General features: G+C 34.1%; 4 protein-coding genes across 10 annotated transcripts; 1 reads left to right on the top strand and 3 right to left on the bottom strand.

Moving 5' to 3' along the window:
* The first annotated feature begins 566 nt into the window (after positions 1 to 566).
* On the top strand, positions 567 to 4187 carry LOC140874890 (vacuolar protein sorting-associated protein 2 homolog 3-like). Its single transcript, XM_073278366.1, has 11 exons — positions 567 to 741; positions 879 to 923; positions 2316 to 2350; positions 2439 to 2489; positions 2597 to 2701; positions 2781 to 2852; positions 3069 to 3140; positions 3246 to 3326; positions 3646 to 3681; positions 3768 to 3823; positions 3944 to 4187. Exons 1-11 carry the CDS (start codon positions 708 to 710, stop codon positions 3993 to 3995), a joined length of 639 nt encoding a protein of 212 aa, XP_073134467.1. The 5' UTR covers positions 567 to 707; the 3' UTR covers positions 3996 to 4187.
* Positions 4188 to 5146: 959 nt separating this feature from the next.
* LOC140886322 (pentatricopeptide repeat-containing protein At5g46100) lies at positions 5147 to 9173 on the bottom strand. 7 transcript variants are annotated; one of them, XM_073292874.1, is made up of 5 exons: positions 8910 to 9168; positions 6269 to 7945; positions 6134 to 6184; positions 5790 to 5846; positions 5147 to 5502 (listed from the first exon to the last, which is right to left on the bottom strand). In XM_073292874.1, exon 2 carries the CDS (start codon positions 7877 to 7879, stop codon positions 6443 to 6445), a length of 1437 nt encoding a protein of 478 aa, XP_073148975.1. In that variant the 5' UTR covers positions 7880 to 7945; positions 8910 to 9168; the 3' UTR covers positions 5147 to 5502; positions 5790 to 5846; positions 6134 to 6184; positions 6269 to 6442. The 7 variants fall into 7 exon arrangements, with proteins under 7 accessions (XP_073148975.1, XP_073148994.1, XP_073149002.1 ...); XM_073292893.1 differs by having other exon boundaries at positions 6134 to 6620; positions 6799 to 7945; XM_073292901.1 differs by lacking the exon at positions 6134 to 6184 and having other exon boundaries at positions 6424 to 6620; positions 6799 to 7945.
* Positions 9174 to 9931: 758 nt separating this feature from the next.
* On the bottom strand, positions 9932 to 16902 carry LOC140875696 (casein kinase 1-like protein 10). Its single transcript, XM_073279467.1, has 14 exons — positions 16149 to 16902; positions 15973 to 16013; positions 15565 to 15634; positions 15059 to 15207; positions 14864 to 14959; positions 14498 to 14568; positions 13416 to 13477; positions 13260 to 13323; positions 12943 to 13027; positions 11969 to 12095; positions 11739 to 11812; positions 11605 to 11662; positions 10903 to 11039; positions 9932 to 10490 (listed from the first exon to the last, which is right to left on the bottom strand). Exons 1-14 carry the CDS (start codon positions 16222 to 16224, stop codon positions 10221 to 10223), a joined length of 1380 nt encoding a protein of 459 aa, XP_073135568.1. The 5' UTR covers positions 16225 to 16902; the 3' UTR covers positions 9932 to 10220.
* Positions 16903 to 18717: 1815 nt separating this feature from the next.
* On the bottom strand, positions 18718 to 21606 carry LOC140890555 (ABC transporter I family member 21-like). The gene is made up of 6 exons (XM_073298432.1): positions 21346 to 21606; positions 21108 to 21268; positions 20186 to 20237; positions 19755 to 19891; positions 19435 to 19521; positions 18718 to 19274 (listed from the first exon to the last, which is right to left on the bottom strand). Exons 1-6 carry the CDS (start codon positions 21485 to 21487, stop codon positions 18990 to 18992), a joined length of 864 nt encoding a protein of 287 aa, XP_073154533.1. The 5' UTR covers positions 21488 to 21606; the 3' UTR covers positions 18718 to 18989.
* Between the last annotated feature and the right edge of the window lie 746 nt (positions 21607 to 22352).

Here is a 22352-nt window from a genome sequence, read left to right as displayed (position 1 = left end):
TTCTAAAAATTTCTTCACTCAAAAAATAAATAAATAAAATGAGAGTAGTGGTGGGATGGATTATAGAAGCCTAGATGTTAATTAACAAAATAAGCTTAGGATACAAGGGATCAAGCCCGTCAAACACTCATAAATATCTATAAATAGATTTGTCTCTCATTTAAGGCAATTCTCATTTTTAATATGTGATTTGAGCTTTATTATACTTGGAATTTATCATTGTGTTTTTTCTGACTTAAACGTTCTCTGACGAGTATTCGTAACACAAGTAACCCCTACGTTTGCTAGATTCAGCGTGCGGATTATATGCTTACAATATTCCAAATTTTGCTTTTGGCTACATCAAGTAAATTTGTAAATATAATCTGATATGAAAATTAATATTTGTTTATGAATCGAAAAAAATATATATATATACAACACACCCATCATTTTAGTCAACGTAAAAATTATTGTGATAATTATTGTGATAAAACCAATGGAAGTTGATATTAAAATAACCAAAAATCATACAAGTCCATTGTATTTCATTAATTTAATTGAATTTGAAAGCTACAATATCATAAAATTCGTAAAAACATATGATTAGTGATTACTACCCCTATTAACCATAATCCCATTTCAGCGCCAATAAATACATATACAGAGGCAGCGCGTCGATACTGTAGAATTTCTTCGAACCCTACAACCTCAGTGGCAATCGAAACATGAACATCTTCTCCAAGAAACCCACGGCCAAAGGTTTCTGTTCTGATTTTTCCCTGCAAGAAATTGTTATGTTTGATGCCTTAAATTCATGGTCAATTGTTGATGCGTTGACTTCTGGAGTGATTGAATCTCGATTTTGCTTATGATCTGTTTGTGGGCTTTGATTTCAGAGGCGCTACGGGAGAGTAAACGGGAAATGGCCAATGCCACTAGAGGTATTTGTTTTCCGAATTTTGTAATCTCTTTGCTCGTAATTTTCCTCTAAAATTTAGTTTCTGAAATAAAAATTTGATCATATTTTTGATAGCGCGTTGTTCTGTTGTTTCTGTTGTGAAGCAAATTGATCACTGCTAACTCCGGTAGGTAAATTGTTAACCAAATAAAAAAGAAATGCCATTGGATGAGGAAGGCAAATCATGAAAATAGTAGTTTTAGGATATGGAAGATTTTCTTGAAATAACATTTAAAAAGTTAAAGATGCCAGAAATTGTTGTTTTTTTGGAACTCCAATTCATATTCTCTTTAATAAAATCAAAGAGGTTGTTTCGATGTAGGTCGTAGCCCGTAGGCCAGATAGTAAGATTCTCTTTTTCGGCAGTAGCGGGTCTCTACTCACTAGACTGATTCTGCATTTTGTGATAGAAACACTTAATCTGCTTTGCAAAGCCAGCTTCTTTATCCAAATTGCACCAAGTTGTGTTTTTTAAGTGATTTTAGAACCAAACACATAGTTTAATGTTTGGATTAGGACTGCAACATTGCTCTAGCAGCTTGGCCAAAGCTCAACTTGTGCCCAGGAATTCAAGTTGAATTCGAGTGGCTTGAAATATCGAATACTCTCTCTAGCCAAGTTTTTATTTCAGGATTGAGCATTATTCTGAGTACAATAGCTGAAGAAGTTATTTTTACTTTTTTCTACTAATAATGAAATTACCATTTTGCTCTTCATTTTATTGCAATTGCATTCTTTAATGTTCCATTTTAAAATTTTAAAGAGCTTAATAAAGTTGAGTACAAGCTTGAAAAACACTAACCGATTAACTTCAAGCTCCAGTACCTTTTCTCCTTAAGGCGAGATCGAGTAGGGTGCTACTCGAGCTCAACTCAACTCGATTATACCCCTATTTTGGAAATGTTAGTAAAAGTAAGTTATTTTCTATCTTCGAAAAAAAAATAGATGAAATGTAAGTTCTAAAATTGGTTATTTTGGCTTTATGTAAAGGTAAAAGCTCGATTTAAAGAAGCATGAGGTAGTCCCCCTTAATATGCTAAAGACATGAATTACTCAATCAACCCTTAATGGAAATCGGAATCCGTGTTTCCTATGCATTTCAAACAAGTGATGCCTATTGTTTATATGTAAATCAAAAAAATTAATGGTTGCATGTAATTTTCCTGGTGCCAATTGTTGACTGAATTGACATGTATGAAATTCTTGATTGTTGCTTTGGTTTATGGAGGAGTTGGAACAAACATTTTGTTTTGATTTCTTATATTATTAACAGAAGTTTCTCTTTGCACTGTAAATTTTCACTTCAAAACTATGTGTTAACTATTGGGCTGAGTCAGCTGACATATGCTATTTTGGATCTGTGATTTTGATTCAGGTATCGAGAGGGAAATCCATACATTGCAGTTGGAGGTAATCCAAGATTCTTGGAGTTTTTCGCATTACAGTCTCTTCATTCTGGTAAGAATTGAATTGATTAAATTCATGGTTGATGTTTCAGGAGAAGAAACTTGTTGCTGAGATAAAGAGAACTGCTAAAACGGGGAATGAGGTCTGTAAAACACTTGGATTGCATCTTTGATAAATATCACGTTGATGAGATTACTTGGAATGCTTTTCCTATCTTTCACTGCCCCTGCCCTTTTTTTCGCCCGGCAGGCAGCAACAAAAGTTCTTGCTCGCCAACTGGTCCGGCTTCGTCAACAAATAGCCAATTTACAAGGTAGTCGAGCTCAAATGCGGGGCATAGCTACTCATACCCAGGTAAGAAGTTAGATAATCATGATGATAGTCTTCTTTTGTTTCAGTTAGGAGCATAAATAGTTTATCTGTCCATTCGCAGGCAATGTCTGCTCAATCTTCTGTTGCTGTTGGCATGAAAGGTGCCAGTAAAGCAATGGCAGCCATGAATAAGGCAAGACCCTCAACATTTAGTTAAATCCTTTCTTTTTAATTTTTTTGGCAATTCACCATTATCAAATATTTCTGATATTTACCACTCACTATTCCTTTTTAGAAAACAAATACACATCTCTGTATGTGTGTCTTTGTGTAGTTTCATGAAATTGTGCTATTACTTAATATGATCTATGATTTCTCTTGTTTTAATCTTAACTGCATATATTGGCAGCAAATGGCCCCTGCCAAGCAAATGAAAGTGATTCAAGAATTTCAAAAACAGTCGGCACAAATGGATATGACTGTAAGTTTGAATCAATTCATTTTACCAAACTGTGTTACTTACATGTATACATAAATTAATCTAAAACTGATATCAACTTTCCTCTGCTATTTTTTGCACTTGCAGACTGAAATGATGTCAGATGCCATAGATGATGCTTTAGATGATGATGAGGCTGAAGACGAAACAGACGAGTTGACAAATCAAGTAATATTTGTTTTCTTTGAGTAAAGCTTATATTTTTGTGATTATGTTGGCTGAAATAACAACCAGATGTTATCCATTTCATAAGAATAGCCTTGGCATGAAATGCCGATGATGGTTCTGGAGTTTCCTATCCATCAACTACCGTCTCATTCTACTGTTTTGCCATCCTTAATTCATTGCACTAATTTCTAAAAACGCCCGCCCTTGGAAGTTATACTATTACTTACTAACCCTTATTGGCCTAGAGTTTTTGAGATCAAAAATCAAAATTTTTCATCGTTTTAATGCATCTTCACTTAATTTGCAAAAACTTTTCCAGGTGCTGGATGAAATCGGTGTGGATGTCGCCTCACAGGTTTGTTTCTTCGAGAAACATTTTTCTGTAATTTCAAGTATTTGCATCTAACAATGAAGCTAATCTACTTTCCAAACTATCAACAGTTGTCAGCTGCTCCAAAAGGTAAAATTTCTGGGAAGATCACCGAGGCCGCTGGCAGGTAACATGATAATATAAGTATATTTGTAGCTTAATTTTGTGTGGGGACAATAATCAGTCATCTTTAAAATTTATGGGTCTTGTTCGGTAAAATATTTGTCGCATTTCTATTTTACTGCAGTTCAAACATTGATGATCTGGAGAAGAGATTGGCAGCCCTCAGAAATCCCTGAGAGCTGCAGCAGCCTGGATCCTTATTTGTTGTATTGCTTCTTGACCAGCCTAAGTGCGTATTTTCTTTTCCTGTACCGTGGTACTTGTGTAAATAATCTCTCTTTTTTTAGGCCACAATTTTTCAAGGCTCATTTGTGACGATGATAAATAGCTTTCATCGGAATATAATCAAGTTGCAAACTTTTCAAATCTCTTTTCATGTTATTATGACTAGGGGAGGGATTAAATATCGAAATGTTCGGCATATCGAGTTTCCCATATCGAGAAATAACGAATTTGTTGAAATTTTTGGTATACCGGATATTTCGGCACGGTATAAAAATTTAGGAAAACAATATCTATACCATTTAATGAACAATGAATCTGCACCTTTAGAAATGTTTTTTGGTGTCTTGTTGTCACTATTGAATTCCAAAGTATCCCTACCTTATTCTTTTACTATTTCTTTTATGATCTCCGTTTTCCACTCTAAATTGCTTAAGAATCTGCCCTCATATTTTATGATCACCTCAACGTTTTTTCTAAAAAAAAAAAAAAATTGTTAGTTTTTTTGTTGTTTTGTTTTTTTCCATTTTTTTTTTTGTTGCTCCCCTTTCTGTCGTTAACAATCTGTGCGAAAATGGCAAAAAAAAAACCTTAAATATATTAAGATCGAAGTACATAAACACGCAACACGATAGTTAGTATATATAAATAAAATATATATAATATTAAATAAAAAATTTATAAACTAAAAAATATATAATTTTTTCTTTGGTATAAATGGACAATGGTATATCGATATCATATCGAAATTTCAATTTCGATAGTATCGGTATGCTAATTTTACTTGCTAATAATTTCGGTGCATCAATAAAATTTTTGGTATAAGTTCGATATATATTTTCTTATACTGTAATTTTTGATACAATATCCCTAATTACGAAATTTGCAGTCGAAAGTACTAAATTGATCAAACATGTACTATATTTCAATTCAAATCGAGCTGAATCCATAAGAATTTCAGTGTATTTATTTGCATTTGCATTTTATAAATGTTCCTAAAATCTTTTCATTTTTTGTGTCGATTTCAACATTCAATCTCGTCTCGACTTAAATAAGTCATCTCGTGTTTGATTTGAATTGATCTCAATACCGAATAGTTTGTAGATATATGAACACAATTTTTATTGCCAATTTTATTATCATTTGTCAACGAAAAAAGTTTGGAAAAATATGTGGATACATGAAATATATAATTTATCCTATGTACACAAACGTTTCTCAAATCTGTCAAGAGCCATAAACTTCCCGAGGGAGTGTGTCAGAGCCGCGAAGAGGGTGTCTCGAGAACCTTTGGCAATAGCCACGCGAGTGAAAGATGATGGCTTGGGCGGCTCGATGCCGGATTGAATTCTGTGTGGTGGATATACGACAAGTACTCGAATCTGATCTTGCAAGAACGGCCATTAGTGACCTGCTTGGCCAGCCATTTCGAAATGTACAGCCCCTTTCTGAATCAAGTTGCTGCATACAAGAAACCGTGAAATCTTCATATTACAAACTTCATAATGAAGACAAGAAACCGTGAAATCTTCATATTACAAACTTCATATGAAGACAGATGATGGTTATCAATATAATTTTAATGAAAGAATATAAAGCCAAAAAAAATATAATCAAACCGAAATATTAGGTTGGATTGTAATGCACCGAGAGAGCTTTCAGGCTTCGAATGAAAGAGTATAAACCCAAATAATAACCAGTTTTGCATGACCTAACTGCTAATGGGAAGGGAAAAAAGGAATAAATACCACATCTATGGATGAAGGTGCATCTGCCGATGATGTCCTGTGCCTTGAATGCTCACACTGGACAGAAAAATAGAAAATCTATTAAGAGAACGATTGATCTTGATGCACTCCATAAAAAATTTCCAAGAGAAACAAAAATGTTATAGGTATATGAAATGCAACCATTACAAAGTCCACACAGTTTTCTTTCAATTCAAAAACTTTAAATGAAAAACCAGTTGATCCAAAGGCAGTTTTTCCTTTTGCATTGTCATATCACTGTTTCAATATGCAAAACATTGACCTCAACGGACAACATAGATTTGTCATTTGGATAAATCTCATGTAGAAGCCATGCTGCTTACTTTATAAAGCAAATTTCATCATTAGCACTTTTGCCTAAGCCAACATCACCCCTGAATACAAGGAAATTATTGTTATGTATCCAGTCTATAGTCACCTAGAAATTTTAGGATATTTTTATGTGTAAATCTACTTACTTCCCCATCCACTGTGCTCTCATTTTCACGAAGTATCTTTATCATTGGTCCCCTTTTACTAATTTGTTGGGTCTCTCATCCGTATGAAAAATTCAATGAGCAAGCACAAACACCAAGAGTCATATCTGAACTAACATAATATAATTTATACTCACTGAAGAAATTGCTGACATCTCATATTTCTGAATGAAATTCTTCTATCAGTTTGGACTGCATCAGTTCAGCAGCTTCGCAAACTTTTCTTTGGTCCAAAAAACCATCTAATATTCTATTCCAGGTTTTTGACTCAGGAATGCATCCATCAACCACCATTTCATCCATAATTCGAGCAGCTTTGTGCAAATCTCCTTTACTGCAAGAACATTCTACCAGTGATTTGAAGGTTGTTGCCTCAATAGATATGCCCCTACTACGAAAGCTTAGGTACTGATGGAAAGCTTGATTAAGATTACCCTCGGAGCAAAGACCTTGAACTACTCGATTATGTATCCTAACATGAAGCCCCCAAGTTACACGGTTTGGTGCTATACCTGAAAGGACCATTTCATCAAGAAAGTTTGCTGCTTCCTGGAACTTGCTAATATCACAGAAGCCGTTGATTACTTTCGAATACAGCCCTGCATCAGGTTTCAATTCTTGTAGCTTTATTCTATCAAGAATCTGAACCGCATCTTGAACTTTACCTTCGCTGCAGAAACCATGTATTAAAGAACTGTAAGTTATCAAATTTGGAACTTGATGTTTCCGAATCATTCTCTCCAAGAGTTTCATGGCCTGAGAAGAATGTCCATTTTTGCAAAGACCATCAATAAGAGAACTATAAGTATATACATTGGGCTCGAGGCCTTTGCTTTTCATCTCCTTGAGCAATTCCAGAGCTTCATCTAATTTATTTGTCTGGCAAAGCCCATGTACCAGCAAACTATAGGTAACAACAGAGGGTGAGCAACCATTAGCCTCCATCTCAAGCAAAAGTTCCCTGGCTTCAAGATTTCTTCCAGCTTTACACAGCCCACAGATCAAAGTTCCATATGTGTAAGAATCCGGCGTATGCCCACGTTTGGGCATCTCTCGAAATATCTTAAAAGCGGAATCCAAAGATCCCCTGCTCTTGCATAGTGCTTTTATCAAAACATTAAGAGAAGCAACACTAGTTGGTATTCCCATCTGCCTCATGTACCGATAAAAGTTAAATGCCATTTTTAGCTGACTTTCATCGACAAGAACTGAAGACACTGTTACATAAGATTTCACCGTGGGTTCACACGCATACTCCTTCATCTTCCTGAAAACTCTCACCACTTCATGCGGCTTGTGGACCCTAGCATAGGCCCTCAAAAAAGAGAGTACTATATTTTCAGTGATCTCGCACTTCTCTCTTCTCATTCTATCAAGCATATCCTCAGCTGTCATGAATTTGTTGGCAGAGAGTAATCGCTTGATCATTAAACCAAAAGTGTTTTGGTCGTGATGGAAACCATTAGAATACTCTGCTGTAGCAGCATCAAATATTGAAATCGCTTTCTCCAAGTCCTTTTCAGAACGAATTAACTGCTCAACTAGAGATGTTGTGACTTGCTGTGGCCACCTCATTATTGACCTGCCGCCCATCTCTATGTAGGCCTTCCCTTTTTATTTGTTTTCTTCCTCAGTCTTCCTAGGACCCAGATTGCTCACCTGCATCGCATACAGAAATCTATCTAGTTGATTATATGATATTTGTGGTTTTCTTCTTGATTAGCACATTTAAGTTGTTAAAAACCTCCTTTTAGAACAGGTTATTAATCCAATTTCAGGGGGTTTATAGCCTAAATATAAATATTTTTGAATTAATTTGATTTAAGAAGATAATTTTACTAATTTGCACACTAAATCATAGTTCACTTTGCCATAGATGGGAATACCCTGGAATATTATAAGTTTAGAGAAAGCAACTCAGACACACATCGTTCCAACTTCTAACATTCATCTAGCAAGGGTAGAAACCCATGGTGAATGACGCGTTGTGTTCACGATAATTATGTCATCTAAAAATGCCCAAACATGATTTGAAAAACTAAGAAAAGTTGTCTCAGAAAAAATGACAGGATAATCAAGTTAAACCAAATGACTGCTCCATGAAGAAAATTCCATCACAGTACATATCTCCCATGTGGGACAATCACAATCAGATACTTGTCAAATTAAGATCAAATGCACTCAGCTTTAGTGATCCTCCATGGATTTACAGAACACATGCCCTTCACAACACAAACAAAATCAATATTCAGGGAATCAATACATGATTCAATCCACCACAAAAGGGTGGCTACGAGCTCAAATGCACTAGCATGTCGAAAAATGATAACTTTGCTTCAACAGTTGATTCCAATGCCATCAGAAGGGATAAAATGTATGCTGATTATTTCATTATCCCAACGCAAAATAACCGTAGGGAGCTCAAAGCCCTTGCGCAATGTCCCAAACATCATTTGGCAATAATGCTTCATCATACAAAACAAGGTTTCAAGCTATTAGAAGTAAATGAATCCAAAGATACAATCAATCAAAATGATTAACAAGGAAGAGCTCATCTACATAATTTAATTCACAATACCACAACAAAACAAGACACTAAAATGTTTTAAAAAAAAAAACTTACAGCATTCTAATCACTGCCTCGTTCCACAGTCTCTTGAATCATACAAAACAGATGCGTAATAAATGCTGTCTTCTGATGTTGAAACTTCATTCGTAATTAAATTTTAAAATGGGAACCCAAAAACAGCTTTCATCAACTAGGAAATAGGAGTACCTTACAGAGAAGACATAACTAATACAAGCCCGCAAACAAAAATCAACAGAGAGAATCGAACCATTTCAAAAATTAACAAGTTCAACAAAGGATTGTACATAGCCATTTGCAGCAGCTACCATGCCTGATAATACATCCATTCGGTGGAGTTAAACCTAACTTAGTGGACCTCCTTTGGGCTTTTAGGCGCTAAAATATGGGCTGAAGAGGTTCTCGTTTAGGCCCATCTTTCAAATCGAGCTAGACCGTCCAATTAAAATAATTGGGCTGCGTTGATATCTTTTGAACCAGTAAAATGGATCAGTCAGACCTAGTTGGTTTGGCCTGTCATATTATTAACAGGTGTGTCATTTTATTATAATGTTTCATAATCAATCCATCATTAAAAACTTTTAAAAAATATTTTATTATAATGTTTCATAATCAATCCATCATGCGATAGTGTAAAACATTTATTTGGGAAATTGATGATAAGTCCCTAACAAAAAAATGTGAGTTGACATCCAGTCCCTAGACTACGAGAATGTATTCTGCAACAAAAAGCAAACATGTATAACTGCATTTCAACTAATACTACATCAAATAATTTTGAATACATAGAAATTTATGTTAATTTTCATATTATTTTAGGATCGACATGACTCATTAAAACACAAATTTAGTAATTTAAAAATTCTAAATAGTAGATAAAGTATTATAAACAATAATATTAATGACAGATTCAAAGAAAAAGAAGGTTTGAAAGCAATTATTTAAAATTTATAAAGATTCATCAAATTAATTTGAAATCAAAGAGGTAGATTTTTAATGAAACGGCAAGATTTTGGACGCATGATTAAAATCCGGAGACAAATAAATAAATCAACACGGAGTTAAAATAATTTTGACTATCGAACTCCCTTAGCTTGAGAGAATGATGACGAATACACAATTTTTAGTGTCATTTGTATGATCATTTGTCCATGAAAAGTCATACAAAAGATGCGTGGATACATAAAACAACAATTATTAATACAACTACTACTGTCATCTCGAAAAATAGAAAAATTGCAGGACACAAAATTCATGGATTCCTTTAACGACTGATACAATAGTGTATGGTGCAGCCACATTTCTCATGTACAAATCATTTTTTAAATCTGTGGAGGCTATACCCAGTTACTTCCTGATAGAGAGAAAGTCGAAGCTGCGAAGAGGGTCGTCTCGAGAACCTTTAGTAATTGGAGCACGAGAGAAAGATGACGGCTTGGGCTCGAGGCCAGGTTGAATTCTGTGTGCGGTGGATATACGACCAGTGCTTGAGACCAATCTGCTAGAACGACCATCAGTAACCTCACCAGAGGAGCTTGGCCGGCTATTCGAAACAGCTGCTGCTCTCTTTGAGGAGCTGCCATTTCGAGACGTACGGCCTCTTTCTGAATCAGGTTGCTGCATACAAGCAAACCATAGAATCTCAACATCACAGATCTTGGTGTAAACCATAACGATTATCATTTTAAGTACTAAACATAAACTTAGCATGTATAAATGTAACTAAGCTGCAATAGCTTTATCAAAGAGCATGCTAACGTGAAGATGTAAATGGAGTGCTTATTTTATGTTACAATAATAACATCTAGCCTCCTACCCCTCCCCCCATGCAGGACCCGACACAAGGAAACCGAAAATATCAGGTCAGATTGTGTAATACACATCATGTAGGACCAAAGCCAGGGTCAATTTATGGCCTTGGTGCTAGAGGGCGAGAGAGTTTTCAGGCTTCAATTGAAAGAAAGAAAGCCAAATAAATACAATCTGAGCGACCTAATTCCAAATGGGAAGTGAAAAAAAGGAATATTACCACATCCTTGGATGAAGGTACATCTTCTGATGATGTCCGTTGTCTTGAATGCTCACCTTGCCGAGCAGGACCAGAAGCATTCCTCCTAGAGAAAGCTTCAACTGCACCTGAAAATTTGTCTCGAATATCTCGTCCCACTGGACAGAAAAATCCATACGAGAAATATGATTGATCTGATGCACCCAATCAAAATTGTTCAAGGGAACTTGAGGCTTTATTTAATATAAAACACAGCCAGCACACATTCACAGTCTTGACTTCATTTCAGAAACTCAAGATTAAAACAAGTAGATCCAAAGGTGGTTTATTTTCTACATTGTCATATCATTTCAATGTGCACAGCCCAGATAAAATTTCTTCTTCCACACATAGAAATTTTCATAATTTTCAATATTATGTTTTAAATTTGAAAATGTCAAGAAAACAAACCAAAAACCAAAGGCCCTTAACATTTTCTTATGCAAGGCAGACATTTAAGCACAGATAATCTGTTTTAGAGATTTTCTTTAGTATTCTTTGCAGTTCATAACTATGCTTTTTATGGTTAATTTGATCATCATCACATAAAAATCATAAGATTGAAAGTCACCCATGCATTTGCATAATATTCAGCTAATGAGCTAATCAATAATCAATTAACAAATCGGATGAATGCAAACTCCAAGTAGTTTGCCACTCATATTTAGAGGTGAGAGAGGCTACCTGATGTTCTTCCAGTTCTTTCACCAGAAGTTCCAGCCACTGCATTGCCAGTGGGATTCTAAAAGCAAGTACATCAATTAATAAACTTGCATTGAAAGAAGATCCAAGGGAAAAAGGAATTAGTCAGCACTTACTCTTGCTTTGGAACTGGCACCTATCTGAGGATACTTTAATATAGTCCAATCAAACACGTAGTCAAATTGGTAACCTGCGTCATATTGCAACATAGGCATGATTAAATACAAGACATGCAAGAAGGTACTTGGCAAAGACAACCACAAAACCAGGGAAGAAAATCCATGAAGCACAGAGAGAGTTGAAGTAAAAGCATGTGCCTGAAGTAAAAAAAAAAAAAAATTTATACCTTCTCGAATAAACAAGTCCCGAAAAAGCCTCTTCAAGTAAGAATAGTCTGGTTTGTCTTCAAATCTCAAAGATCGACAGTAGTGAAAATAAGATATGAATTCTGACGGATATGATTTGCACAGAACCTGCAAATATTCTAAATCATGTAACATTCTCTGACCACCAGTATGACAACTAACAAAGTAAATGATCAAATACAGAGAAATAATATTTGATTGAACAAAAACCTATTCTTTCAAATAGGGGTGTCAATTCGGGTGGTCGGGTGGGTTCTGGTTGGGTTGACGAAAATAAGTATAAATTTTTTTCCAACCCGAACCCGAATCAACCCGAAAATGCTCAACTCGAACCCGAACCCGGCTAACCCAATCAACCCGAACCAATCCGATTTTATTTTTTTATTTTTAAAAAATTATTAAATAAAAATTCAAAACACACAATAATAATAATAATATTTAATTTAATCACATAATAACAAAATCTAAGCTTATATATAATTGAAATTTGAACTTTTAGTTATAGAAAATTTAAAATATACTTATTAGAAAAATAAAAAAAAAATATTTTAAAAAATAAAAAATTGTACAAAATAAACATTAAATGAAGAAAATCTATTATATCAATATATAATAATTTTTTTCAAACATACAACGTATAAAAATGTAGTAAATCTATCTTAATTTTATATAAATAATAATAATTAAAAGTTTTGGGTCATTTCGGGTCAACCCGGGTTGACCCTAACCCAACCCAAACCCGATTAATTTTTTCGGGTTAGCTTTCGGGTCAACCCGATTCAACCCAAACCCACAAACCCCCAACCCTAACCTGATATTTTTCGGGTTGGGTCGTGTCGGGTACTCGGGTTGACGGGTTGAGTTGAGTTTTGACACCCCTACTTTCAAACAGGTTGCAAAACAATCATCTGCCCATGTGAAAAATGTAAGCATGGATGAGGAACAGGACACAAACCTCTATTGGTGTTAACATCTTCTTCTCGCTGATCTTGTCATATTTCTGCTTTTTGGTACCAGCTTTAAGTCCTTGCCAGGGAAGGCTGGTATATAAAACACGTTAAATAAGTTAGGAAATACAAAATTATGAAAACAAATGTTAACAAAGATCACAAACAAGGTACCAAAAAAGATTAACTAGTATAAAGGGTGGGGAGTTCAGATATCAACCAACCTTCCTCTCAGAAAATACATAAGGACATAACAAAGATCACAAACAAGGTACCAAAAAAGATTAACTAGTATAAAGGGTGGGGAGTTCAAATATCAACCAACCTTCCTCTCAGAAAATACATAAGGACATAACCAAGAGATTCCAAATCGTCCCTTCTGCTTTGCTCTGCCAGCAGCAGGAAACCATAAAATGATTAAATGAAACTGAACTTAAAATTACCAGATAAGAAACAACTTATGATGATGCATATCACTCACCAACTCCAAGGTGTGTATTAACACTGGCATAGCGAGCAGTCCCTGTAAGATTCTTGTTTTCCCTTGAATGAAATGCATAGTGTACTCAATCAGTGCATAGAAGACAAAAACAGGACTGTAAAAAATTGTCAGAAATATTCGAAGTAAAAAGCCCCATATCCTAAATCATATCCAGACTCAGAAAATAAATAAATTTCCAAGAGAAAAGAAAACAAAAGCCATATTCCAGTTTCTGCCCTTCGCCAGTTGTTCATGTAATCCCCCATTTTAGTTAACCATAAGTCCACGATACTCAATATCAATAAATGTGCGCTCCGTCTATTTGTCTCACCATATAACTGTTGGACCAGGAAACTACGGCATAAACAGTGCATGCAATAGGTTTTAGGAAGACCAAGAAGTAGTTCAAAACCACTGTGATCATGAAAGTAGTAGTTATTAAATTCGAGAATTGCACGTCCGCTCTGCCAAAAAGAGTTCAATAAACAAATCGAACATCAAAAGTCGCAGTTCAGTAAAACTTGCACCAAAAAATATTTATCAGTCATTCTAAAACAGGTAGATTAAAACTCTGATGCACCATAAGTTGCAAGTCACAAGGAGTTCTTGATTGAAAGTATAGAATGTTTGAAAGAAAAAATAAGCGCACTTCAGGTTTTTGGCTAGTAGCTCAACTCTACTGTTATCATGAACTCTCAACCACTCTGTACAAGTCAAGCATGCTTTTTAAGCCAAACCCCATGTTTAAGAAATCTCCTGCTCACTCCAGGTCAGAAACTACATACAAACATGAGAATCCTCTCTCACTTGTTTTTTTGTGTTTACATAAATCAAATCAGGAAGCAAACAAAATCAAGATGAAAGCTAACACTCTATGCATAACGCTAAATTTATTTGACTATCATCTCACTTTTCTTCCATGCCTACTCTATTTACACATCACAGGCCAAAATAAACCATTAGCTAAGCTTTCAATTAACTGCACTTAGTAGAGACCAGAAAGATCAACTAAATCCTGGACCAAAGTTGGGGATAAATGAGAGATACTAACTTATGCCAAATCAAATGCAAAGGGGAGGTACCTGTATGGTATGTGCTTATGAGTCTGCAGATCCCTATATTTTTTGGCAAGACCAAAATCGATAGCATATACCTGTAATAAGTACCATTAGTGTATTAAAAATTTAAAACAGATATCACCATCTTGCAAATAGAACTTAACCATAAGAAACGTTTATGCAACCATTTGCAAATTTATATTCATGACCAGTACGCTCGGTACTCTCTACCCATCCTAAACCAATTACATAAAAAGCAAAACAACGTTGAGAAATCCTATTGGCAGTGTCGACAATAATTGTTAGAAGAAAATAAAACTAAATAATCACAAACATAATATTCATACCATACAAACATCAGGATATTACCTAAGAAGATAAAAGGCGTACCTGATTTGCTTTGCGTCCCAGGCCCATCAAAAAATTGTCAGGCTTTATATCCCGGTGAAGAAATCCTCTTGAATGCATATATTCAACCCTATTGATCTGAAAATAGTGCATATATTATCTTATTGCATACTTCCAGATTAAGTGATTAACTAAAAACATAATCTACAACAAATAATGAAAATTCCGACAACTTACTAATTGATCTGCAAGCATTAAAACTGTTTTCAAGGACAACTTCCTATTGCAATAATTGAATAGATCTTCCAAACTAGGCCCCAGAAGGTCTATCACCATGACATTATACTCAGCCTCAACTCCAAACCATTTCAGGTTAGGAATGCCCGCTGCATCATAATATAACATAATATAATTAGATGCATTCATGAAACAGTTTTTATGAGTTATAATCTAACCTATTTTCACATTTGAGTGCAGCTAAGATGCATCAACTCAAACACAAATTAACATTGATCAAAGGACAGTTAACATTCCTACGGTCAGGTATTCAGACAAAGGAATGAAAAAAACGACTGCACACCACTCTATCGATAAGCAAAATCTAAGACCAAATACTAGGTTGAATCTCAGTTTGCTTTACTTGTTTGATGTCTCATTGATATAGAGGGATTGTGTGTGAGAGAAAGAGAATGATTGTGTCTATGTGTGAGAAATATAGTGGTGTTTGAGAGAGAGCAACTTACTTCCTCCTTGCAGAAGCATATAAATTTTTGACTCATAGTGTAGTTGAGGGTGCTTGGTCTTCACAGATTCCTAATAATCATGGCAGAACCAAATAGATTCGTTAGCTGATAAAATAATATCAAAAACAAATATTATCACCTCCTGACTTACAACTAACTTTCAGCTTCCTGACACAAGCATTCACGGCCTAAGTAGTCATATAGAAAGATATGGTACGAAGATATAAAAAAATAGAAAACATTAACTTCCAGTGGAAGTTTTAAGTAATATTAAAAAGGTAAGACTTGCTTATTTTAGTAAAAATAACTAAGCTTACTCTACTGCAATGTAAAGGTTGCGCTTTGAAATAAAATTACTACAGATGTCAAAAAGAACTAGCAAACGAAAATTGAAACAAACAAGAATACCAGCTTAATGGCAACTTCTTCGCCATTTTGTATGTTCACACCTGCATCAAGGAATCAAACGGATTCGACAGTCTGTATTAGAATTAAATGAACCGAAAACCTCAACAGAACGCAATAAAAAAAAAAAAAAAGATCATCAATATAAGTCTCCTATGATTAAAAAAATAATAAAATACCTAGGTAGAGCTCGCCAAAAGAACCACTACCAATTTTTCTCCCGAGCTTAAATTTTCCACCCACGACATGATCCATGGCAACCAATTCAACTCAATAAATCCAAAAATCCAACCTTGATCCGGAATTCCAAAAGACCCGAATTACAAATGAAAGTCTGCCCGATAAATGCAGTCAAACCTCATAGGATTTTTTGTTTAAAAAAACGAAACCAAAAATTTCCGCTCCCAGCTGCAGATCCAAAATATCGACCAAAAAAACACCGATACAAGGGAACTCGCTATTTTACTGAATCACGCCCCAGGAAAGAAGACAGACCCTAAATCGAAACCCCAATATACGAACCCGTCATCGATTGTCATTGGAGGATTCCGAACAAGACATAAATAAAATAAAAAATAAAAATTTAAGCTCCTAGCTGCAGATCCAATATATCCACAAAAGGTACCGGTCAAAAAGCCTCGGAAATATGAAACACCCTATACGGAACCCTAGTTCCCGATGATATCAACAGCTAAAAGGTGCATTGATATATGAGAAGTAGGCTGCATTTCGCCCAATCTCAATCAAAAAAAATGATGAATCAACAAATGATCATACAGAACAACACGGGGGTGAGGGGATTAGCGAAAATTGAGGGGTTCGCAACGATGAGAAGAGAGAGGGGAAGATGAATCAGGGAGGAAAAAAGAAATCGGGGAGACAGGGAGAGAATTTAGGGTTTGAGTGGTGCGGATTTTGGGAGGGCAAAGTGGATGCAATTTCCGATTACAATAAGGAAAGTACACTTATATCTATTTTATTTTATGGAATATTCCATTTTCCAATATTTTTAACATTTTTTTAAAAAACAATTGAAACTAAATATTTTTTATTCTTATTTTGTGCTTTATTTTATTTTATTTTTTTTTTTTTGAGTTGGTGGAAAGATTTGTTCAAATATAAAAACTCATAAAATGGTTTTACGTATAATTTTGTGAGATAAATAATAATTCATGAAAAATATTATTTTTTACGTAAATGTACGTAGAATTGATTAATCTTATTAAAAACATATTCTTGTTTAAATTGAGTTTCAAACTAAGATTTTGTCTCACATTTGAGATTTTTTTTTTTGGGATAAATAAATTATAAATTATCCATAAAATAGATTTTAATTTGTAAATAAAAAAAAAAAAAATGCAGATAACGGTCTCATTTATAAATGGAACACACAATGATGTGTGCCTCAACTTCTTATTGAATTTTTTAAATGATTCAATGAATTTAATATAACGTCGAATCTAAGATAATTGTATATATACGATTAATTCAAAGATGATTGCCCAAAATGGAAATAAGTAGCTAAGATAAAAGTTTGTTATTATGAGAAAAATCTTGATATAAAAAATTAGGTTAATGATGCATTAATAATGATATAATATTGGGTTCGTATAAAATTCATTTAATTTCGATATAAAGTACGATCATGTTGTTAAAACCAACCCAAAAAAGAAGGATGATTGATTCTTAATAATAACTAGCAACTGGGCACACACTTTGTGTGTGAAACATAATATGTTTACATATTTATTTTTTAAAAATTTCAATTTAATTACCATATTGTACAAAAATAAATATGATATAAAATTTATTAAGATAATTCTTTATATAAAATATGAGAAATTAAGCATCTCTACAAAATTAAATATGTTTAGGAGTTAATGTATGAAAGGGTAGACTTGAAATTAAGGAAAAAAGGTTTCACCAAAAAAGTAGTTACTATTCACCTCTCTTGCTTTATTAATAGTACAAATGATAATAATAATAATAATAATAATAATAATAATAAGGAGACCAAACTAATAATAATATTAAGTTTCAACATAGGGACCAAACTAATTAGAATTTAGACATAAGTTTTCAGGATACTCTTTTTTTTTTTTTTTTTTTTTTGCAGGATACTCTTTATTGGGGTTCTCGTGGTAACTAAGATTTAGTCACTACGTGTCCTATATTTTTTAAAAAATATATAAATAAAAAAACAAATTAATATGATTTTAAAACTTCTGATTCAGTGTCTTCTCAATTTTTTTCTGAAATATATATATTTCCAATTATAAAAGCACTTCTGAATTATTTATTTATTTAATTATTTAAAAAAATAGCTTTTCACTTGTCAAAAAAAAAAAAAAAGCTTTTCAAAGACGACGATTTTTATAGGAAAACATAAAACTGACCCCAACAATTTTCTGGTTTAAAAAATGGCCGTATTAGACTTTGAATTCGTTTCTACTTTACTAGCTGGCAGTTTATTTTGTCAAAGATTATCTTGAATTATAATCATTAGTTAATAAAAAAAAAAAATCAAATTGATGACCGAAGACTAAAGTGTCCACTAATATTCGAGAGTCTACCATGGTTTTACAGGTTAATTAGTTGACCAAACCTTATCCACAAGTTATCAAATTCAAACCGTCTTTCGTGCTTTGATTTGAGGTTTAAACACCTCTAAAATGGATTTTTCCACTCCAAAATCGCCACGAAACTCAATTAAAATATACATAAAAAAAAAGGTCATGATAAAAGAATACGAACCCCGTTGCAAGGAGTCGATGTTGGTGACAAAGGAGGCTGTTCTTTTGACAATGGTTTAGCATGCATATAAGTGTGTTCATTTCTGTTTTGTTAGGGAGTAAATAACACATTTTTGATACAAGAGGCTGCTAAAAACAGAAGATTCGAACAACCGGCATTTCGTAGATTTATAATATGAAAGTATATTGCTCTATAAGACATGAGGTTCGGTCTCTCCGAGTATTTCCTGGGTCGAATTCCAGCCGGGAGGTAGCAAACTGTCCAGATCAACGATAGTATGCCATATGCCTCGATGATCTAAAAGGGGAATTATTGAAAGGAGAAGATGTTTGATGCTGGGGCGTTGGGGTAATGGGTTTCTTCTCTATCTTAGTTTCAGATCGAAGCCAAGACTCGATCACAGATAGCAAATTAGGACAATAATCGAACTCTTTAAGACCAGGTACCTTCTCTGATCTCTTCAACACACCATCTTGAACATAAACAAGATCGGTGGCCCAAGTTTCCAGCCCATCAAATATGTGTGTCGCGTAAACAATTGTAGCTCCTCTCTGAAAATATGACAAAAGGGTTTATGAATCTGGCATTGCATATATATACGTTCTTTAGAAATCAAGAACTCGTAAATAAAAGGAATAAGAAAATCATCTCTGGGGTTGCTGTGTTTCATAGGCATGAATATAGAAAAGATCGAATGATGATTAATATCACCTGCTCACATTCTTCCTTAAAAAAATCCAGTAAATCCATCCTGGCCACAACATCTAAATCAACAGTGACTTCATCTAACAAAAGAACCTGGATAATTCAAGCTTTGATTAGCCACAATGAAGGCGACAATTCTGAACAAATGTTAACAATATCTTATCTCATCCCAATTTATCTTAAAAGGAAGACCAGACACTTTCAACTAATGGTTCAAAATGTTGAAAAAGGAAGGGCCACTTACATATGACAGTAAGCAAATTTGAGGCATCATAAACGCACAATTCTCTTTTGAACCATAAAAGCTAGGCAGACAACGAATTTACCTTGAAAGGATGAAGGAGACCCATGCAAATTTGGACTCTTCGACGTTGGCCATCAGAAACTTTGTGCATCCTCCAACGAAGATCAATATCAAGTAGTTCAATCAGCTTCTCTCGCCTAATGGGGTCAACCCCTTCAACTGGACCATAAAAATGGGAAAACAAAATAAAACCAGTTATAACTTAATCCGCAACAGATTCAAAATTCAGCTAAATATGTGAGTACATTTGTAACACAGGAACATTGCAACATAACTATCATCATTTCGACATGAAGAACGTTAGCCAAAACCTCCCAATAATAGTGAAATTCCAACAAAAACAGAATAAAATAGATGTTTCGACCATTGATCATGGAAACTGATTGCAGATGATCCTAAATCAATAAGTAACATCCATGATCTCCAAGCCATAAAAGTAAAGGGTTCGCATACCTCCAAATATCATATGTTCAGCAGAAAAATCTCCTTGGAGAGGCAATTCTCCCTAAAATTTGGTCAACAAAAAAGAGAAGATTCATATACAATAAATTTCAAAACATCCAGAATTGAAAAGTAGCATACAACATCTCATAATAATGGAAAAAAGTTATGATTCAAATCCAACAAAAATGATAGTCTGGTAACTGGATGAAATATGACTCCACAATTTCTGGTGACACAGATTTGGATCTTGTACTTTGCTCGCCCCCAGAATGATCTAAAGCTCAAGTTTCACTCTGAGGGTTTTAACCCATTAGGTGCGCAGGCATCTTAATTCCCTGGATAATGTAGACACTAGACACCGTCTTATAGCCTCTAAAACGCCCAAGGGAGAAATTTTAAGCCTTCCCTTACATTTCTCACAATGAGCATCAGTAGTAAATAAACCATATGATCCAAGGCAGTTGTAGGCTTGACAATCTTGGGGAGCTGGGGAAAGGAGAGAACAATAGAGTGGATAACTATTTTCTTTCATCCCTTAATCATAAGATTTCAAAATTTCATGCCCAAGCACTCTTTACTAGTTAGACAAGTGACAGACATACCAGTTCTAGATTTAGCCAATGACGCAGTTCAAAAGCAACTGAAATGACTTTAAAGTGATGGCGTATTAGCTTCAAAACTTTGACATAAAAATATCTGACATTCAAGAGCTAACGCAAAAAGAACAAAAAAATAAAATAAAAAATCATCAGCTAACTTCATTCCACGAAATTCTTTGATCCCAGATAAGATATAATCAGGTGCGAGCCATCAAGAGCGATCAACCCCATTAAATTCACAGATTACAATTACAACCAAAGCAACAAATCCATTAGCATGCAAGGTAAACTCATAGAAATCGGGAGAAGATTAAATGAGGGAAAAAACTCACAACACAGCCGACTGTTTTATTCCAAGATTCCCCCAAATAAGCCAAATCACCACTGCAGACAAGATTAGTATCATGAAAAGCCGAACAATCCAGCACCCTCACCACATCTCTGCCGCCCACCATATGCTTCCCAGCCAATATCCTCAGCAGGGTCGTCTTCCCTATGTAGAACAATCTTCTCCAGCATCACGAACACGTAAAAATACCGAAAATGAAGATCGAATAAAATAAAGTGTACCAGATCCATTGGCACCGACGAGAAGGCATCTGGCTCCTGGGGATATTTTGAGGCTGAATTCGAAGAACAAGGGGTGTTGAGTGTCGTATGAAAACTGCATCCCCTCGACTTGTACGACGTGGGATTGTTCTTCCTCCGCCATATTTGCTTCTTCCACCTCGAATTTTCTGAGAAATTATAGTTGATAGATCTGGGTTTGGCGCCACCGACTCATAATTTCTTGCGGCCTTGGCCTCTGGCTTGCCACGATATTGATTTCATTTTGCAGGTAATGTGTTAGTTGGGTTTGAATTGAAATCGTGCTTTTAATTCGTTTTCATTTTTACCAAATTATCCTCATAAAGTTGTATAATGTATGATTATCAAGTTTCAAGACGCACACCAATAAAATAAAATAAACTTTATTCGAAGATTTTAATTTTTTAAATTTAAATTTAAATATATTCAATTAAAATTTATATAATCATTGAGTATATAGACACATATATATATATCTATATATCTATATTACATCAAACACATCCACAAACGAATCCGGGACAGGTCTCGAGTTTGACCAACCCACCCCAAAAAATATGTCTATATATATAAAAAAATATTCTATAAATGTATATATATTATTAATGATATGATTATATTTTATATTAAAAATTAATATCTTATTCACAATTTTAGTTTATATAATATTTATGGATTTAAAATAATTTTATTTTATTATTATATGTTCAATGTGAAATTATATTATTACATTTTTTGTTATTAATTATTAATTAAGTATAAGTTGATGGATTTTAACTTGTCATATATTTTATTTGTCCTAAATATTTGATGGATTTTAACTTGTCATATATTTTATTTGTCCTAAATATTATTAAAATAGAGGTGGAAAAATTAATGATTTTTAAAATTTAATCTTTAATTTTTTTTATTTGAATAAATCTAATATTATATATATTTATGCGGTCCAACGGTCCAAACCAAATTGGACACATCAAGTTCATCGGGCG

The sequence above is a fragment of the Henckelia pumila genome, chromosome 1 (genome assembly GCF_033568475.1).
Source record: "Henckelia pumila isolate YLH828 chromosome 1, ASM3356847v2, whole genome shotgun sequence".
Classification (NCBI taxonomy): domain Eukaryota; kingdom Viridiplantae; phylum Streptophyta; class Magnoliopsida; order Lamiales; family Gesneriaceae; genus Henckelia; species Henckelia pumila.
The sequence above is the reverse complement of the archived record's forward strand: the minus strand, read 5'-3'. Positions and strand labels throughout refer to the sequence as shown.

What these genes read in the sequence shown, in the direction of transcription:
- LOC140874890 (XM_073278366.1), top strand. Translation starts at nt 708, where the DNA reads ATGAACATCTTCTCCAAGAAACCCACGGCCAAAG. An exon ending in CGGCACAAATGGATATGACT is followed by an intron (nt 3,141 to 3,245) that starts GTAAGTTTGAAT and finishes TTGCACTTGCAG; the next exon opens with ACTGAAATGATGTCAGATGC. An exon ending in GTGTGGATGTCGCCTCACAG is followed by an intron (nt 3,682 to 3,767) that starts GTTTGTTTCTTC and finishes AACTATCAACAG; the next exon opens with TTGTCAGCTGCTCCAAAAGG.
- LOC140886322 (XM_073292887.1), bottom strand. Translation starts at nt 7,879, where the DNA reads ATGGGCGGCAGGTCAATAATGAGGTGGCCACAGCAAGTCACAACATCT.
- LOC140875696 (XM_073279467.1), bottom strand. Translation starts at nt 16,224, where the DNA reads ATGGATCATGTCGTGGGTGGAAAATTTAAGCTCGGGAGAAAAATTGGT. An exon ending in AAGAAGTTGCCATTAAGCTG is followed by an intron (nt 15,635 to 15,972) that starts GTATTCTTGTTT and finishes CATGATTATTAG; the next exon opens with GAATCTGTGAAGACCAAGCA. An exon ending in GGACTTGTTTATTCGAGAAG is followed by an intron (nt 11,813 to 11,968) that starts GTATAAATTTTT and finishes AATATGACGCAG; the next exon opens with GTTACCAATTTGACTACGTG.
- LOC140890555 (XM_073298432.1), bottom strand. Translation starts at nt 21,487, where the DNA reads ATGGCGGAGGAAGAACAATCCCACGTCGTACAAGTCGAGGGGATGCAG. An exon ending in ATAAAACAGTCGGCTGTGTT is followed by an intron (nt 20,238 to 21,107) that starts GTGAGTTTTTTC and finishes ACCAAATTTTAG; the next exon opens with GGAGAATTGCCTCTCCAAGG. An exon ending in GTCTCCTTCATCCTTTCAAG is followed by an intron (nt 19,522 to 19,754) that starts GTAAATTCGTTG and finishes TGAATTATCCAG; the next exon opens with GTTCTTTTGTTAGATGAAGT.